General features: G+C 31.2%; 2 protein-coding genes across 5 annotated transcripts in view; one reads left to right on the forward strand and one right to left on the reverse strand.

Annotated features, from left to right (window-relative positions):
* The first annotated feature begins 1,385 nt into the window (after positions 1-1,385).
* On the forward strand, positions 1,386-3,317 carry LOC113394802 (uncharacterized). The gene is made up of 2 exons (XM_026632230.2): positions 1,386-1,549; positions 2,587-3,317. The coding sequence occupies exons 1-2, from the start codon at positions 1,417-1,419 to the stop codon at positions 3,297-3,299; spliced, it is 846 nt and encodes a 281-aa protein (XP_026488015.2). The 5' UTR covers positions 1,386-1,416; the 3' UTR covers positions 3,300-3,317.
* Positions 3,318-13,074: 9,757 nt separating this feature from the next.
* The window catches only part of LOC113394795 (potassium voltage-gated channel protein Shaw), a 109,039-nt gene continuing 102,925 nt past the window's right edge, over positions 13,075-19,188 (reverse strand). Inside the window, exons 6-9 of one of the 4 annotated variants that reach the window (XM_026632217.2) lie at positions 17,458-18,138; positions 17,162-17,297; positions 16,408-16,533; positions 13,075-13,963 (exon numbers count right to left, since the gene is read on the reverse strand). In XM_026632217.2, the coding sequence (XP_026488002.1) occupies positions 13,587-13,963; positions 16,408-16,533; positions 17,162-17,297; positions 17,458-18,138 (1,320 nt within the window). In that variant the 3' untranslated portion in view covers positions 13,075-13,586. Of the gene's footprint in view, positions 13,964-14,049; positions 14,920-15,368; positions 15,509-16,407; positions 16,534-17,161; positions 17,298-17,457; positions 18,139-19,188 lie in introns of those variants that run through there. The other 3 variants (XM_064217485.1, XM_026632220.2, XM_026632218.2) reach the window with 3 other exon arrangements.

The raw sequence follows: 19,188 nt of genomic DNA on the forward strand, positions 1-19,188 counted from the left end.
TACGAAGCGTCGATGGTCGCTCTTCATAAAAATAGAGTAAATCTTTTTTTTTGCCTTGAAGCTCGTTTTAATTTATTTAGCTAGAGCTTTTAATGGACCGTTGTTCGCGACTAAATAACAAGTCATTTCATTGTTTTCGTATTCGTTAAACATTTATCTAGTTTCATTGTTAAAGCCGAATATGATATAATTGTAACCCCGATTTGTAAATTCTTATGAATTTATTTAGAGTTAAAAATTATACATCAAAAAATGTTTGTTACATTCAAAATTTACCTTGAATTTTGAAATTCAAAGCGCTAATAGTTTTTGTTATTCAAAATACCTACTATATCAAAAAAGTTAAGATGGCTTAACTTACATTTTGAAACGAAAACGCATGTCTGATACGATTCATAACATTAGACTATGTTCTATAGACTAGCTATAAACTGGAATAAGAGTTAATTTTACTCATGTGGAAAAAAAAAGTATCGGTACGGCTGATATTAAATAAATATGTACAGCATATTTTCCGATACATTTAAGCGTCTTTAGATCAATGGTTTTCCCCACTTCTAGTATCCCTCTTAATTGGAGGGCATAAATAGGAATATTAATTATTGCTGATTCATTATTACTATTTTTTATATAATATACGAACAAATATATCGAATATTAATTGGATGGATGGATATATCTTATATATTAATAACGTAAGCCGATTTTTGTCCCAGTGATGATGGGATGATGGGTGCATATGAAAAAATCGGTTATGGTCTTATGTTGAAGAGTTCCAGCTGTAGATGTGCAGAAAATTAAAGAGGACTCTTGATTTAAATTTAATAAATTGTGACGATTTAACAAATAATTAATTTTAGAGAGCGGAAAAAAGTTACTGGGCGGTTAGAGAGCGGTACTACGACTGTATAAGAAAAAGAAAATGAAAACGTTAACATTCTAACTGAACTAATGTATACTATTTTATATTAAAAATTTCATTTTAAAGAGGTTTCATAATTTTGGCGCCAAACTTCCTAAAAAATCTTTTGAATAAAGTTTCGCGGGAGAACCACTAGTATATATTCATATTTGATTCTTACCGCAGAACACGATCGAAAAATGTGAATATTAAATATAATACCGTGCTGGGAACGATTGAGAAGTATTAAACTATGCTCTATATTATTAAACACAGACTAACACCGTCGCGTTTCATGCACGGACCTTCAACAAATGTCGGCGAGAATATATTGTCGATACGCTCCGTGCGTGGCACGCGACGTTGCCAAACCGCATGCAGACGGTGAAACGGTGAGCATACGGGCTATAACCGCGTAATATAATTCCAAGCCCGTTAACGTGTTGCCGCTCGTCTTCTCACTTCGTTTCCACCCGTTCAACAAGACGCATTTACGTATTCAATGTTTACGTAATATGGAGGAGGAAAAACTAATTGAATTTGTTCGCAAATACGAATTTATATATAATTTAAAACATCCTAAATATATGGATAATGTTAAGAAACAAATTGCCTGGAAGGAAATTGGGGAGCAACTAAAACAATCCCGTAAGTTTTTTTATTATCTATTTTCGTGTATTTAGCAATGTGTATGTAGGTTTTATCAAGTATTATTACTGTATACAAACATAGTACATGATGATCAAATAGAAATATTGAAAATACTATTATTTTCAATGTGTTAGAACACATTTGTACCTGTATAATATATAGGTACAAATGTGAAAAATAATTGGTTTGCTTGTATGTATGTTTTCTATCTATACATAGATACAATTATAGCGGAGTACCTACCTTTACGGTAATAAAGTGTGAGTGAGAGGCAAATATACCGCCATTTATAATCCCTTTCTTTACTTAAGTGACTTTCATAGTATTTTTAATAACAAAGCCAATCCCTCTAACGTTTGTAAGTGATCTGCGAGTGTGTGAATCAAAAGCGTAAGAAACTACATTACCCCTTTTACCTATCAGTTTGTTGAACTGCACTACACAACTAATCCAAGTCGCCTCCCAAAAGGATACAGATTCTCCGCGTCTGATAAAATTATACAAAATAAAAGTTGTTAAAACTATCTTATCTAGAGACTTTAGTTTTAAATTCGTATATTATAAATTAGAAATTTGTCAGTAAAATACAAAATTTTTTATTGTTATTGATGGCCGTGATGAATAAGATCTCACAAGATTATTATTAAAGGGAAAGCTGCTAATATAATCTTGGCATGTTTACCGTTGATCATAAAAATCAATGATCAGGATTATTTAACATAAAAATACGTTGTAAATTGCTCAGTTTATAAGATACAGGAAAACTCGATTTGGAGGTGCTAGAACTATTAACAGTTATCCATATATACCGTAGCAATTAGACAATTCTGCTTATTACAAATCTTTTTTTTCATTTATCCAGTTGTGGGCGTGGAAATAATTTTATGTAAAACTGTAAATATGACCGCTAGATTTTGTAAAATGTTTGTTAATATTTAAGATACTTTATCCAATTTTATTTTTTATCACCCATATTGCACAAGTCCAATGTAATATTTTAATTCCATTAATTAGTTTGAAATTTGATTTTACAGCTGTTGCTTGTAAACAAAGGTGGCAATGTCTTAGAGATGCATACAGGAGGGCTTTGAATAAAAAAAAAGGAAAAAGCAAACAAGCTGCCAAAAATATAAAACAATGGAAATATGAAAAAGAAATGGCATTTGTGGCTCCATTTTTAATTACAAGAAAAACTCACGATTCCATCGAAATTACAAGCGACGATGAACTATTTGACAATGCCGATGAAATTCATGAGATAGAATCCAATGTTTCGGAAAACCCCAACACTGACACTGAAATCGACGACACTCTTGCCAATGTTAGTGATGCTAACAGTACTAAAATATCAAACGAACCCCCTCAAAATGAATCACAGCAAATAATATATACCAAGAACTCAAAAGCAGAGTTAGCAGCATCTGCTATATTAATGGCAAAATTGCTCGATGACCAAAACAAACTTGAGCCACCCCGAGGATATGACGAGTTAGATCGCTTTTTTTTAAACATTTCTGATACTGTTAAGAAGTTCTCACCGTATGAACAAGCACTGGCGAAAAATAAGATATTTTCTCTGGTGTCTGAAATGGAATTACAACTACTTGCCCCATCTAGTTCATCTCCATACGCCTTCAATCCATCCCCAGAATCAGCAAGTAGTAGCGTTAAGCCAATGCCGACAAGTCCTGAGAATTGGAATGATGAAACGCAACATTTTTTCCATAAATTTAATACGCCTAAGTAAAATAAATGAATATAAACATGTTTGTATTTCTCTTGCCGTTGACGTATGTCAAAATGTCAATATTCCTAGTTTTTCACTTGGTGTGAGACTTTCTCTAAGTGCGGCGTTTCTTTTAGTGATAATATTTTCAATCTTTCTCAATATTTCTCATTAAATATAAATATATATATATATCAGCTAAGTGCCTAAATAACGTCTAGTATTCTCCCTCGATTATCTTTTAAAACAGTTGAACCCAGCTGTCATTGCTAATTATTTAGTTGATAGTTTTCTAATAACATATAGGACTTCGTCAACAAAAATATTCCCTCGGCCTACCTAACGCATTCGCCTCACACAAAAATACACGAGACGCGGATGATAAGCGGATGCTACGGTCGCCAAAACTGTTATGCACGGACAAGATATGCTGTTGATACGTTTCAGTACATATTAGTCTAGCACATAGGTAGTAGTCCCTGTCATGCTGGTTTCCGTTGCTAATGTGTTCATAGTTCGGTAATGGTATGAGACGGAGTACTGGGCAGAATCTTTAATTGTAACATTTTAGGGATACATGCATCAAAAAGCGTGTTACCGTTAGTCGGTTTACAGCATTTCACGAATACAGTTACATACATTTACTTATGTTTTAGTGGGTTATTATAAAATAGCACTGAAAAAAAATAATATCAAAATACAACGTACAAAACATATTTTTTCTGTGATTATTTTTAACACTGTATCATTTTTCATTTCATTTCGTTCTTCCAATTCAAAAGTTTTACATAACAGTTAATAATAATTTTATTCGAAAATATTTTCAGCTCCGTTGGAGCTCTAGTATGTTTGAAGAAAAATAATACAGAAATAAGAAAACGAATATACGGGTAGTAGCCGTACATAAAATACATAGATGGTTTTATGTTTAATTTAAATTGTTACTTTATTTAATGGTGTGATACTGAGTTAAGTTGGGTTCATTTCAGAAATTCATTTATGTCATTGTGTCAAGCGGTTCCCAAGATTAATGATCTTCCAGACGACGAAGAAACCGCCCAAAACGTATGTGTTTTCGGAATACCAAAACTCGTATCAAATTATAACCATATTAGTAGAGCCCCAGTATCCATTGGACAACTATCGAGGGAGCACATGGGTTAGGGGTCAGGTGTGCTAAAATGGGAAATTGTTATACCTAAATATTTTTTCTATGTGACAAGTTAGAAAGGGGTAATCCAGCCCTACATAATAGTATTCTACAGTAATGTTTTTTATCCCTGTATATTCCTATGTAAAAATTCTACTAAAATTGATATTAAATTGAGATAGACTTTCACAAGTACTATTGATTTTGATTCAGCCGACAAAAAATAGTAGTTCCAATTTTTTTAAACATAAATAAAACAATTACTCCTCATACAATATAAATAATTATATCAAGATAATTCCGACCGTATTTTTATAGAATATTACAGATTTTCAGTGTTGGCTGGCATAAAACCAAATTAGGCGATGAAGTAAAAACAAAATAAATATAATAGGCATCATTTGAGTTTTACAATTGGATTTTTAATTATTGTCACAAAATCAAGAGCGGGTGTTATATTAAATGAATAAAATATTATTTTTTACTTTTGAGTTTTTAATGTTTGGAAAAGACTTTGCTCGAATTAGTTTAAGTAAATCAGTACTTTCCATTACTTTTTTTTCTTCATTCGTTTGTTTTCCTTTTCTCAAAATAAATTCCCAGTATCTTCAGTGCCAAGTTTGGAAGATAGTAGTTAAGACAGAACCGCGTTTCGGAAAAGCGAGTAAAGCTTTTTTAGTTCTGCGCCTGAACATTCCATCAAAAGATATTCCTCCCATTAAATCAAAGCATAGCAATATACTGTTTTGATGGTATTGTTATCAAATAGATTTTTGAGTTTGCTAGTTGAATTTCAGATGATCGGTGAGTTTTTAATTTAATTAGAAAGACTGTTCGGGGCCTTAACTTGATCAAATATTATTTGTCATTTTACTTTATGAACGTCACTTATTATATACAAATCTTAATAAACATCTATTTCTATAGTATGTGTTAAAAACTGAATTTTCAAAACATTAATCAAAGCACGATGACTTTTCATCAAACCTTTTCAATTAATTATTTTAATAAATCGAGTTAATGTAATTTATGCTTTTGGTACTTCATACACTGTTGTGTCCATCTGAAAGGGTGAGTGAGCCATTATAATAATACGGAAAAAAAATCTTCGTATGAAATCAATACTTCTTAAAGTATAACTGACTACGGGCAAAAGTACTTACAGTAATGGTATCTCTATAGCTGTCCCATCAAATCGCCATACTTTACCAAAAACACCATTGAAAACACTTTTTAAAAATAGCTGTATTTAGATACTAATTTTAATATGAATTATTGAAAGCAAAAAAATTTAACACGTTTGTTACAAAACATAAGATCTCAAGATTGATAGCGACTTTAAATTGTAATAATAATACTTAAATTGATAATGTCAAAAGGAGTCGGTGAAGTGACGTATTTAGCCTCCACATAAAGAAGTTCAAACATTACAAACATTAAGTTACAAAATTACTCTCCACTTTATTCATTAAGAATTTGCTTTCGGCTCTCGGACTGCGTCCATTGCCGAGCAATGAATAATAAATAAAGCACTCAACTTATTAGAAAAACGTTTAACTATTCCAGCGGTTGACCTTTTCTATAAAACATTACTAAGCGGTCACTTTTTGCCTTTAAATATCATTTATGTTGTGTAATTGTCTAACCTAGCATGTCTACGAACAATTAACGAGTGTTTATAAAAAAACTGAAATTATATTACAATGATGAATTCTTTATAAAATGACTTGGATTACTGTAACGTGTAAGTTATACTATTTATATACGTATGTGTGCGTAGCATATAGATCGAACGATACGACTTGGGAACCTTCAAGAAAAGAGCGTACTCTTTCCTGAAAGGCCGGCAAGGCACCTGCAAGCCCCCCAAATCAAACGCTATATCGTGAAATATTTGAAGATCGTTGAAGTACCTATAAGGAATTCTTCAATAGCACATTATGTGTCCTTTAACGACTGAGTTATATTTAGTGATCAAGAAAATAGGTAAAATATAAAGGAAATATTAGCTTAGTTTACTTAAAACATTATGTAATAATTTACATTTTTACATTACATTAGCAGCCTTTAAATTTCCCACTGCTGGGCTAAGGCCTCCTCTCCCTTAGCGGAGAAGGTTTGGAGCATATTCCACCACGCTGTTACATTAAAAAATTTTTTTATAATTATAACCTTTTTTAAAATTATATAAAACGTCTCAAAAGTGTCAATTCGCTAAAATCCGTGCCGTTAACCCATTTCCCACTTCCTATATATCGGTATTGCTAGCCCAATACGTCATTTTGGCATTTTCTTTGAATTTAAATAATAAAATTAATTACAATTTATTTTATCAGTGCAGTGAAATAATTAGTACAATTGGATTTTATTATCTAATTCGTTTGCTATATTTGTCTAGAAGTCATTTCGCATCGTTTCAGATTAATTTATTAGCTGTCATCCAATAAAGTGCTAGTATTTGTATGGAAATGTCGGAAATGTATTATGACAGATTTATTTTGCCTTATAATAGGCTTTTATTAAATAAAATAATTATTCCATAATTATTTCTTTGATTTAAATATGGATATAATTCCTATTTAATTTTGGTGGTGATGCTGGCCACACTCCCGCAATCTTTCAAAGTTTCAAGAACTTTCGATTTCGTTCTTTTTGCATTTTTACATCTTCGGTTTAACACCGAATTCAAACTTCAAATTCGATATACTGAATATATCGGTGAGTTACTTTAATAGTTGAGTTTCTTAATTTGTGATTGATTATTACTACAGTGCTTTAACAGCATATCTTTTCAGAATATGGAGTTTTGAAGTTTGATAAAAACTTTATACAACATATTTCTACCGACCTTAAAAAATTGTAAGTCTTTAATTCTTGTTTTTGCTTAAATGCGTTGGTTTGCGATTTAGAAAGTCGTAGTCATGTTTAATTTGTGATTTACAGTGATTTTTGACCTATTGGAATGATTCTCCGGAGTTGAAATCGTCATTTAAAGTAAGCAGGACTTTGAACCTCCAAAAGGAGGTTTTTTTTTTACCCATCACATGGATTTGAAATATTAAGTGTCCAGATAGCTGATGGTGCAACTCCAAGGATGGCATGCCTGTTCCCTTAGATATAAACAATATCCACATGTAGCTGGAAATTTGGTGATGTACCCACTTTAATTTTTTATACAAACTTAGTTACACCGGCCTGGCGAACGGTGTATTAAATAATTAAGTATATAATCTTTAAATCGTCAGTGGCGCCTAAATTTTAATATTTAATAAGAGAAATTATAATGCATTAAATTTTCAAACATTCCTTTTATCCCGAGTGACCCACGCTGAGTCTAGCTGGCATATTTTTTTAAATTATCTATAGTACAAAAGCTGTAACTAAACTTATTGTAAGATTTATAACTTTTGATTTCTACAATTAAATAGTTATATAACAAAACCGTTATCTTCAAATCCATACCCGCAGAAAAAGGTAACAACGCTGCTCCAATGCGGGTTGGTGGAATACACATGTGGCAGAATTTCGTTGAAATTAGACACATGCAGGTTTCCTCATCATGTTTTCATTCACCGCCGAGCACGAGATGAATTATAAACATAAATTAAGCACATGAAGATTCAGTGGTGCTTGCCTGGGTTTGAACCCGAAATCATCGGTTAAGATGCACGCGTTCTAACCACTAGGCCATCTCGGCTCTTGTAATGTAATAATTATGAAATGGTATATAATATATAACGTACTACTTTTGTTTGGTAGGCTTTGTGCAAGCCTGTCTGGTAGCAATCACTCATTACATATTCGGCCGCCAAACAACAATATTGTATTGTTGTGTTTTGGTTTGAAGGGCGAGTTTATTATAAGTATATTCTTCAGTATATTATCATCATCAGGAAAGGCAAACAAAACTTTCTACTTATTATTTAAATCTATACTTAATATCATAAACGTGAAAGTAACTCTGTCCGTCTGTCTGTCGTTCTTTAACCAACCCTTTAAACGTGAGCGAAGCCGCGGCCAACCACTAGTAACATATATTAGTATGATTTAATTTGAAGTAAAACATATATACATACGAAGCAAAGTTAGGAGATAAAGTAGTGTCATATGTTTTTAATCGACAATAGCCAAAATAATCCTTTGCGAAGAAATATTCTTGGAACAATATTTTATAAAAGCTATTAATTTAATCGGATGAAAAGTAATCCAATGGTAAAGGTCATATGTGAGGCCATTATGAAGAAAAATATGATTTTGGTGTATTATTAATATCACGAAAACATTTTGGTAATATTGAATATTTATTTTAATAATATCGGGAAAACATGATGAAAACAATTATATCAATAATAACTCACATTCGTTTTTCGTGTTGCAGTTATTAACGACCGACTCTGGAGTGAAATATACACGTATTAAATAAACATTCCAAATTCAAATTTAATATTTTACTGTAAAATATTCTTACGGACCAGAAGTAAAAATTAATACCAATCTTTTTTTTTTAAAAAGAGTAGACTTAAAATTATCTCACTTTATACAAATAAAGATCAACAATATTATATTAATAGCGTAAGCCGATTTTTGTCCCAGTGATTATGGGACGATAGCTGCACAGAGCTGCACACTGCCCTTTTGAGCGGAATAAAGCTACTGGCCACGTAGAGAGCGGCGCTATGGCTGTATAAAACCCTGCCATAAGTTTCGAAATCTGTAAAAATCGTGCGACTCACTAGTAACATTAATTACTTTTAATGTTTAGGAGTTTAGTGAAACTTATCCTTTGCAGTATGTAGCAAAAAAGTGACTAGTATATAAACAAAAATTGAAATCAACCAATAAGAGTACGAGAAAATAAAAATATAAAATAAATATCCAACTAGAAAACTTAGATTAGAAGTAGCACTGACAGGCGCGTAAAGGATAGGTTGTCTCGCTCTATTAATAACAAAAACCAACTATAACGACAAAATTTCAGACTCAGAAATAGTATGTCTGTAATATGCATCCATTATTCGCGCCTAAAAGTAAACTTAACGCCTCTGTGACAGGCGAAAGCGTTTTTTTTTTTTTTTAATATATTACGTTACAGGGAATTTATGCATTAGGCATTAAGAATATTATATTCATTTACACAGATGAAATAAAAATTAAGAGTTCAAATGGATTTTAATGATGTGAGTGACTTACGACATAACATTGATGAGGAGGTTTGCAGTTTTCTCGAACAGGCTGTTCCATGATTTTACATTGGTGGATACTGGATGTACATAAATTCAATTTAAAATTTCAACTGACTAATGTAGACATCCCCAGAAGGCATATGTCTGAGTTTAAAAAAAATGGGTAAAATACTATCCAGCTTTTTTCTTTGGTACAACATACGAGTGTACCTACTCTTCGTTGGACAATGGATATGCTTATAGAATTACTAGATTTATTAGAAAAAAACATCTCGATTAGTCTAGATGAAATAAGTTGTCACAGAATTTAAAAAAAAGAGAAACATATTTCATGTTCCTTTAAAATGTAGTAGAGTACTAATACTTACAATATATTTTGAACAGCCTTTAAATGACTTCTTCCGTCAAATAACTTCAATTAGAAAAATTGTGTTCTGGTTTGAAAAGTATGTGAGCCAGTGTACTGCAGGCACAAGAGACACAACATGATGAATATATGTCCAAGGTTGGCGGTGCATTGGCGATGTTAAAAATGTTTACGACGCCAATATCAATTGGAGGTCGTTAAACGTCCAACGTCGTCCAACTATCAATCCAAATACTTCAGTGCAACATTAATAAGGAAAAGGTAATTGAAACACTCATATGATTTTAAAATATTTAATGAACAATATTTCAAATATTTTTTCGTATTGTTCAAAATTGTATAATATAATATAATGTATATAGAATGCTATACATTAAGATACAAGCCCTGTTTATTCTCTGTAAGCCTTAACCTACGCATAGTTGTGCGATGACCAAAGGAAATTTGAATAAAATTGTCGTATAGATAACATAACTGTTAGAACTGACGGATACAAAACAACTAAGAAAAACTCGTTCGATAATTATTGCTTTTAATAACGCATGTTTTTAATTTTAAATATGAAGTTAATTCTACTTCGAGTGATTACATTTTTCTATATCGTACAAATTTAGTGAACATATTAAATTTTGCAAAGTAATTTCTTAAACACAAGAATTTAAATTTCGAATTGCAACATTTTTTTTTTTTAATTAACTATAAATATTTGTGTTGTTGTAATCGTTTCTATATTCAAATAATTTATCGTTGTAGTTCTGGCTTCTGACATTTTGAATTGTACGGAACGACGTGATCTATTCAGCGTGACATGTATTTATTATAACGATTTTGAATACCATTTTAGTACAATATTTATTATAAATTTTCGTACAATATTTATTACAGATTTCGATATTACATGATAAATAAAGAGAGATATGTTAATTTATAACAATGGTCCGCTTAATTTATATATTTACAAGAAAATAGCATTAACTTCGTTATAGAAATTTAGCAAAATAAGCTTTAAATTTAAGAAGACACAGCTCTAGGCGAAATAATATTTGATGTTACAACTTTTTAATTTATCTCACTAATTGGTACAATGGATTTAGAATGACAAGTTTTATGATAATTATCATTATTTTATATTTATGATAAATCATATTTGTGCTATACGTTTAAAATTGTTGCATTTTATGCGACGTCTTAACATTATAAGAGAAATGTATTATGTTTTAATATATTATATTTTTTTAATAATTATTTAATTGAACACAAAATTTAAATAAATTTGACGTCAATTATTTTATAAGTTTATATTTATCAAATGTAAAATGAATCAATATTAAAATATTGATTAAAATGGTATTAGTGATATACCATTATAATGAATAATATTTTTTGTGATTTCTTATTGAATTCAATACGGATACATACTATTTTTATATTGGGTAAGAAAAAGCTCATTTAACATTTGATAATATTTCTGTAATGATAAACACAGGATACATTTCTTAATATAGATTATACAGGATACAAGAGTGGAAGCTATAAATGTTTATCCGAACAGAAAATAATTTACACGACTAAATTATATTAGACAACAATCTCTAATATCTTTATAATATAGTTATAGACTTTTGTAAATGGACAGGTAATATCGAGAAACGGTTTAGTGGAATAATTCTATAATTTTAAAACATTTCATTGATAACTATCTAGTACTTATAATAACATGATATTATATTCGCTATTATACACGTAACATAATATAACACCAAGAATGAAGGAAAGTGCTGATGATATGTGTTCCTAGTGATTTTAGTAACTGTTGAAATATAAAATTATTAACGCTAAACTTTTTATTTACATCATTATAACTAACCAACTTATTAATTATTGGAGAGAAAAACGCTTGAATAGTAAATTGATCTTTATAAATCTTCCTTAATACATTTAGTAAGTATTGCGTGTGTGGCATGTCTAAATGTTTGTAGGCATATAATACTGGCTTCATTTGCGGTTGACGTAAGTGAGCTACATGCATTTAATATATAGTCGTTACTGTAAGTGACATTTTAGCCATAAATATGTGATATTTGTCTAAATTATGGGCATATTCGTCAGAAAATTAAACACATTGATACACAATTGATAATCAAAAACATAAAATCACTAAGCAAGCGTTTTTCAGAACCGTCTCTTGGACTTTTTTCTATTCTAGTATGTATTTTGTTATGTTACGAATAAAATCTTGACTAGTGTTCGTCCGCGTGGTCGTCTATCTTAAACATACATATTACACGTATAATTCATCACGATTTCAACTTGTATATGTATATTACTTATATGTGTATATGATGGTTCACCGGAAAAACAACAATCTCAATTTTATTGTTATATAAAAGGACATTTTTGAAAGTTACAATTTCAATCATTCTAAGTAAAATATTACCGAAATAAATTTTGATCAGGAGGTGCTTAGATAAACTACGCTGTCTTCTTCTATCGAATGGCAGTTCAATGATAAATGAAAGAGTGAGCCGTGTTTAACTAAACACCCGTTAATCAATATTCACAGGTAACGTATAGACATCTACTTATTTACAAATTGATTAAACTTTGACTAATTGTAACAAAGAAATATACATATCATCGATGACACGAACGGTAAAACTTCCTCTGGATAATATTATGTAGACAAAAGCTGAATAAATTTAAAGCACTACAAACTTCGCCTTTCGATATAGTTTTTATATACACACAAACAGGTTAGTCAATGATTATATCGTTCTACATAGTACCTGTAAGCATAGTTGATATAGATTCAAGAGACAGCGGTCGCGGCTCGCGGGTACGGGCGACTTAATGTAAATTCTTTGGAATTTTTAGTATTCAGTTTTAAAGAACATTTAGAATATAATGTTTCGTTTTAAGAATGTTAACATGTGGACATTAGTAAACATGCTTTTTTTGCCTTTAGGGTGGATCCACATCTGTTGGAAGATACGCTGAGCATTGTCGTTCGCTATACTAGAACAGTCATATTGATAGTAAAACGTTTTATCTTACACAGATTAACGATGTTACGTTAGTGTGCAGCAAGCAGCGTCTGATCCTTGATACGTCAGATGATCGTCCACCCTTAAAAGCAGTAGACGTTTATCAAATGACATTAAAAAGTAAGCTAATGCAAATAAATATACTTAAGAAGTGAAAGATTAATGTCGTTATTTTTTAAATTGATAGGTATTTTGTGATTGATATACCTTTTGTATTTAAAAAATATTTTAAATTCTTCCTTAACTAAACTTAAGACTATCACGGCCTTTTATGCTTAATTTAATAAGTTTTTATTTTCTTTTAAAGTAACCGTAACTGCTAGTGATCGGTAAATAAGAACAAATTCTTAGGAGCTGTATATTTTACAATTTCTCAATACAATTTTTATGATTTTTGATAATCAAGCTTATTTATAATCATTTTACCAAAAAATTCAATTCTAACCGAATCTAAACGAACGTGCTATTCTCAAATTATTCTTAGCTCAATTGGTCTCTTCCACTAACTTATCATCAAAATTCGTTTATTACAATTTATTGATCTTTAACGGTACTTATTATCCATTATGTAGATGCTGACGATTTTCGTTTTTCTATTTTATTATCCCGCAATTTTGTTTCATCAAGCGATTCTATTTTATGACCTCGAAGTAGTGGAGTCCTGGCGTCTATCTTTTCTTCAATTTTATCAATATATTCATTATTAAAATTATTAGCTTTGACAGTATTATCACTTTCAACAGAGTCTTGCCTGGATTTACTTTCTTTATTATCTTCTGTTTTTTCAGTATGGTACGCCATGTTGTCAAAGCATTGTGCCGGGACTAAATTCACTGATTTCATCATTGGTAGTGCTATAGCGAGGGCTGGACTCATGTCTCGGGGACTTGGGGTTAGACGGGTGGCTACGGTTAGATCCATTCCCGGCATCAAGCTTGCGACTGTTGGAAAGAATAATATTAAAATAATGTAACTAGAATATGGATTTGTTTTTTAGATAATGAAAAACATTTTTTATCAATAATATATTAAAAGTAATTCACACATTTAAAAGTTTGCATGCAGCAAACGTATAGCATAGCAAAAACTTTATGATATTGAAAAATATTTTTAGAATAATGAAGATTCCGTACACAAAACGCATACATTTTTTTACAAATGAAACAAGCGTAATGAATATTTCTACACCATACCCATTTTACCATGACATCACAAAGACAACGAAACGTTGACACTTCCACTCAACAACGAGGACAAATATACACGTATCGCACATAAAGTACAGCATTTTACGAACAAACAAAAACTAAACGTGTGTAATTTACATCTATGAAAACTATCGCTTGCGAAGATAATAAATATCAATATTAGAAAATTACGTTTATTTATTGTAAAATTTTTAACAAGCTGCAATATTAAAGTATCAAATCCGTCTTAAATTATTAAAGTTAAGTTTTTTATTATTTTCATACATACAGCTCCTTAGTGAGATTCTTAAAGAAACAGTAAAATATTTCGGGCTGCGTCATTATCTAAATTGAGATAAATCTTTAGAAATGTAAAACAAAGCTAGATCTTTTGTGTTCTTTGTAAAGCTCTTTAATTTTAATCTTGGTATATAAGATTGCGATAGTATTCATAAAAGTAAATTATTTGTTAGTATATATAACATATTGGTGAGTGTTATGTTCAGTACTCACTCTATGAACTGTTTAATTATTAATTTTATATACATTGTTTTCTTACATTAACAACGTTAATAGCATACGTGAATTATCATTCAACAGTTCCTATAGTAAGTACCATTTAGCGACTGTTTAAACTTGTACCGCCGTGTTGAGTTCTGCCTTGGTTTCTTGAGTTGAGTTACTAATAGTTGATGTTTTGAGGTGGTTGCCTGAAAGTATACTATAGTATAAATATCTACCTCATCTACAATAGTTTAATTAGAATAAAATCAAATACATATTATCTCGTTGGATCGACCTATGAAAACAATAAATGATTTGTGTTTGTGATTTGTAATTTTTAAAATTGATTGAACTTAACTAGTTTTTTAGTGAGACATAAGTTATCGATGTATCGATTATCGAGTAGTTAGTAGTGATGATGATAATGGTAATATACTATCTAAGGATTTCTACAACGTTAAAAGTACAGGCGGCAAAGCATCTAAACTAACGGAGGCCCCACACAACATTTAAAATCCAACCTTCCGCTCTCATCGACGAGGCAATGGGACCTATGCTGGATCCGTGTGCTGCTTGAAGATGCCTTGGTTTGTGCAATTGTGATGAATAATGATCATATTAGTGTGTTAGTATTGTATAACATTCCCATAAACTAATTCCGTTTGTGCAGGCGACATAGTAAGCCCGTTCCCGGAGCCAGCCAGTGTGTCGCTTTTTAAAGCATATTTAAATTTTTTCTTTTGCAGTTGTTTGGTGTTGTTTGGATCATAGCCTCAAGCTCGCTACGATCACCATCTGTGGAGGATTACACCGCATAAGCAGTTAGTTAGGTGAGTTCCTAAATATATAATACATTTGAAAGGACGTTATTAGCAAAAATTTTGATGTGTATATTTTTATAGGTAGTTAAAAAAGCTTAGAATTGATTTTCAGCTGCTAAAGTCTCAGCGACTTTACAACGTGATGTTAAAATAGAGCGGATGTTATCTATTTTTGCTGAAACTCAATATAAATTAAATTGTACCAGAAGCCAATCTGACAGACTGAAAGTTGGGAAGTCTACATTGTTCCGCTTCCAGTTTAAAAGCTTAATATGTCTGAAAAATAAGAAAAAAATATCACACATTTTGTTAAATTGCTCGTTTGGTTTATTTTTAAACTTTTGAAAAGGGTACCTACAATACCTTTCAATGAAGTGTCTGATCAAAATAGTCAACATAATTAGCCAATCCAGTGACTAATAAAGTCCCCTCATTAAATTTTTTCTCTCATTTAGCGTGATAACTAATTAATTCTATACAATCATAATATAATAAGAGGACATTATCAGTTAATTCACTTAAAAAGATCCAACTACTATTTAAAATATTCTCTTAATAGATTTACATTGTAAATTTACTGAAAATGCCCTGTAGCGACTAAGTAGTTAATTAAGTTAATATTCGTAACTGACTGGTGGTTTAGTTGAGTTACAGTTTTGTTATGATATTAATAATGTTTTGTTTGTAAATATTGTTGTATGCCAATTCTGCCAATGTTTACTTCTATGAATAATTAATTATGAGCTTTAAGTTTATATGTATTATTATCGAGGTTAATGTTGAATGTAATAGTTTTAATTAATTCAGTTTATATATGATTTTTATTGAAAATATTTATATATTTGTCGCCATCAGTTCTGTCGATATTCTTACCCATATTAGGTCCCATCATATCTTTAGGATGGTTTGTTTTAATGGCATTCATTCTTCTGTTCACAGCTTGCGGTCCCATACCTGGTGCTAAAGGTCCCGCGGGACCGCCTGGAACCCCTGGTGCACCTATTGACATTAACGGATTACTAATAATATTCAGAATCTTGATATATTTTATAATTTGATTGATATGAAATTATTGCATTGCATTAACATCTAAAATAATGTATTACGTGATGTCGTCCTGACCATTTTGTTCTGCCTTTTTATTTCGGCTTCGGTCATTCTCAACGAAAACTAACCAGCTATGCAGGATATATTTGATAGAACCTATGACTTTTATTTAAAGGTACTAAATTACGACTTTATCAGTATTCAATGATATAGGTTTATATCACGAAGGGTAATATAATTCCAATTTCATGAAAACCCTCGGGATATTCGCGATAACTCGGTTATTTAAACAATGTTAACTTTGCCAAAGGCACCTTCAAATTAAAATTAGGTTATTTCACGCCTTCGGTTCCTTACAAAATACTTTAGAGTTAAGACTGTCAAGACCATAGAGAGTCAGAGTTAACAGAGTCGATTTTGATTCAATTTTGGACACGCACATACCCACATATATATAAGTATACTCGTATATATTGAATAACAATTAAGCTATAACCTTAGGTACATATATATATATATATATATATAAAACTACAAGAAAAATAAAAAATAAGTTAATATTGGCAAAATGTTAACTCACGAAGTGGTGGCCTGGTCGGCTCTACGTTGATGACTCTTCGCCTTTTCTTTGGTAGCTTCGCACGGGCTTGCGTATGTGAGTAGTACATTGCGAAGTTTGATACAATGACTGGCACGGGCAGAGCTATCGTTAGCACCTGCACGACCGAAAGTTATTATTTAGTATTTAATTTCTCGCCAAACCTTCTCTTAATTTCACTGTTAACATTAATATTCGATATTTAGTATATAAAAAACTTGTCTAGTGGCCATAGAAGAATAAGAGGTATAAGTTTAAGTAATGCATTAAATACTCACACCAGCCAGAGCACAAAGTGCGCCCACGAACATACCAACGTAGGTCTTCGGAGCCATGTCACCGTATCCCACTGTGGTCATGGTAACCAGTGCCCACCACAAGCCCAATGGAATGCTGTTGAAATCGTTGTGTGGGTTTGTTTGTATTCTCTCTGCATAGTACACCAGGCTCGCGAAAATCACAATACCGAGCACCAAGAAAAATACTAAGAGCGTCAATTCCTTGGCTGACGCTCTAAAAGTCTGAATGAGGATTTTAAGGCCAGACGAATGTCTTGTCAACTTAAACAGTCTCATGATACGTATGATAGAGAAAAATTCAAGAATGTCCGCATTCTCGACATGGGATGCGTATTTTTGAAGGATTAAGTCGATGTAGAAACTCATGGTTGCGATGTAATCGATGATGTTGACGGAAGATTTGACGAACTCGCACTTATTGGGCGAGGATATAAACCTAACAAGTATCTCGAGGGTGAACCAAGCGTTGCACACACATTCGATATAGAAAAAGGCTACGTGGGCGTTTGTTTGCACTTTGTCCAACGCCCAGCCCTGGGTCTGATTCGCGGTAGTCACTGTATAGTTTCTGATCACAGGCACTCTCATGTCCGGGTGCGTTTTCAGACAGAACGATATTATAGAAACACAAATAAAAAACACTGATATCACCCCGATTATCTGAAAAGAAAAATATGCTGTTAATTTTTTACAATTTTTTTTTTACACAAAATAAAATAAAACTATCATTTAGGTTGTCGATAACATCACACACTCACACGTATTATCACAGTAAGTAATATGTGTGTGAATGTGTGTAATTACAAATTAACAAACAAGAATATACTGCATAACGTCGCATATGTTGTTTTGTACAAAGAGATTAAAATTATTCGATTGGAAGAGTAGCCCAAAGTTATATAATTACGTATCAAAACAGAGAGGACCGTAGTACCTCGTTAAATTAATACCATTTACATAAATTTGAATCAGAAGCGTGAACCTGTAAAACTCCTGCGTTGCTGATAATCTCTTTACAATTTTAAAGGATTACATTGCTTTGGTCTTAAATATTCTCTATCTAATATATTTATTTTTTTACGTGTAAAATCAGATCTTATTTTAAAGTGTTTATATTTTCCAAAAAGGCTCAAAAATCTTCTGGAATCTACGACTTTCCAGTATTATCAATATTGCATTGCTAATACGGAGTTGGAATCTTTCCGTCAAGAATAAATTAGATTTAAATGTTACCTTGAAAGTTTAACGAAACAAAAGAAGGTCGCCGGTAAATTTTAGCCTAATTGTCGATTTTAGCTATAATTTATATTTGATTACTAAGTTACAAATGAATACTAATATATAATTAATATTTAATCGGTTTCAGATAAGGTAAAGGCAAAAGAAAAAGATGAATAATATTACAAGGTTCCAATTTTATTTAAAAGAGTTTAATATAGTTACTCCCTTTAAATAAATAAAACCCTATGCAAAAACGAAATTATGTATTATTATAAACTGTATAGGATTCGGTTACTGTATTGAGTACATTTCCATTTCGGATATGATTCAATGGTTTGGTTATTCCTGTTAAAAAGCAAGAATATTACTGTTCACTCCACTGTTAAAAAAATTGGAGAACTATTACAGGTGATTTACAAATACATGCTACCATTCTTATGGCTTTGCACTATAAACAGTTTTAAAAGCCTTTATACTATATCAAATAGC

This window comes from Vanessa tameamea, chromosome 17 (assembly GCF_037043105.1).
Source record: "Vanessa tameamea isolate UH-Manoa-2023 chromosome 17, ilVanTame1 primary haplotype, whole genome shotgun sequence".
NCBI classification, from domain to species: domain Eukaryota; kingdom Metazoa; phylum Arthropoda; class Insecta; order Lepidoptera; family Nymphalidae; genus Vanessa; species Vanessa tameamea.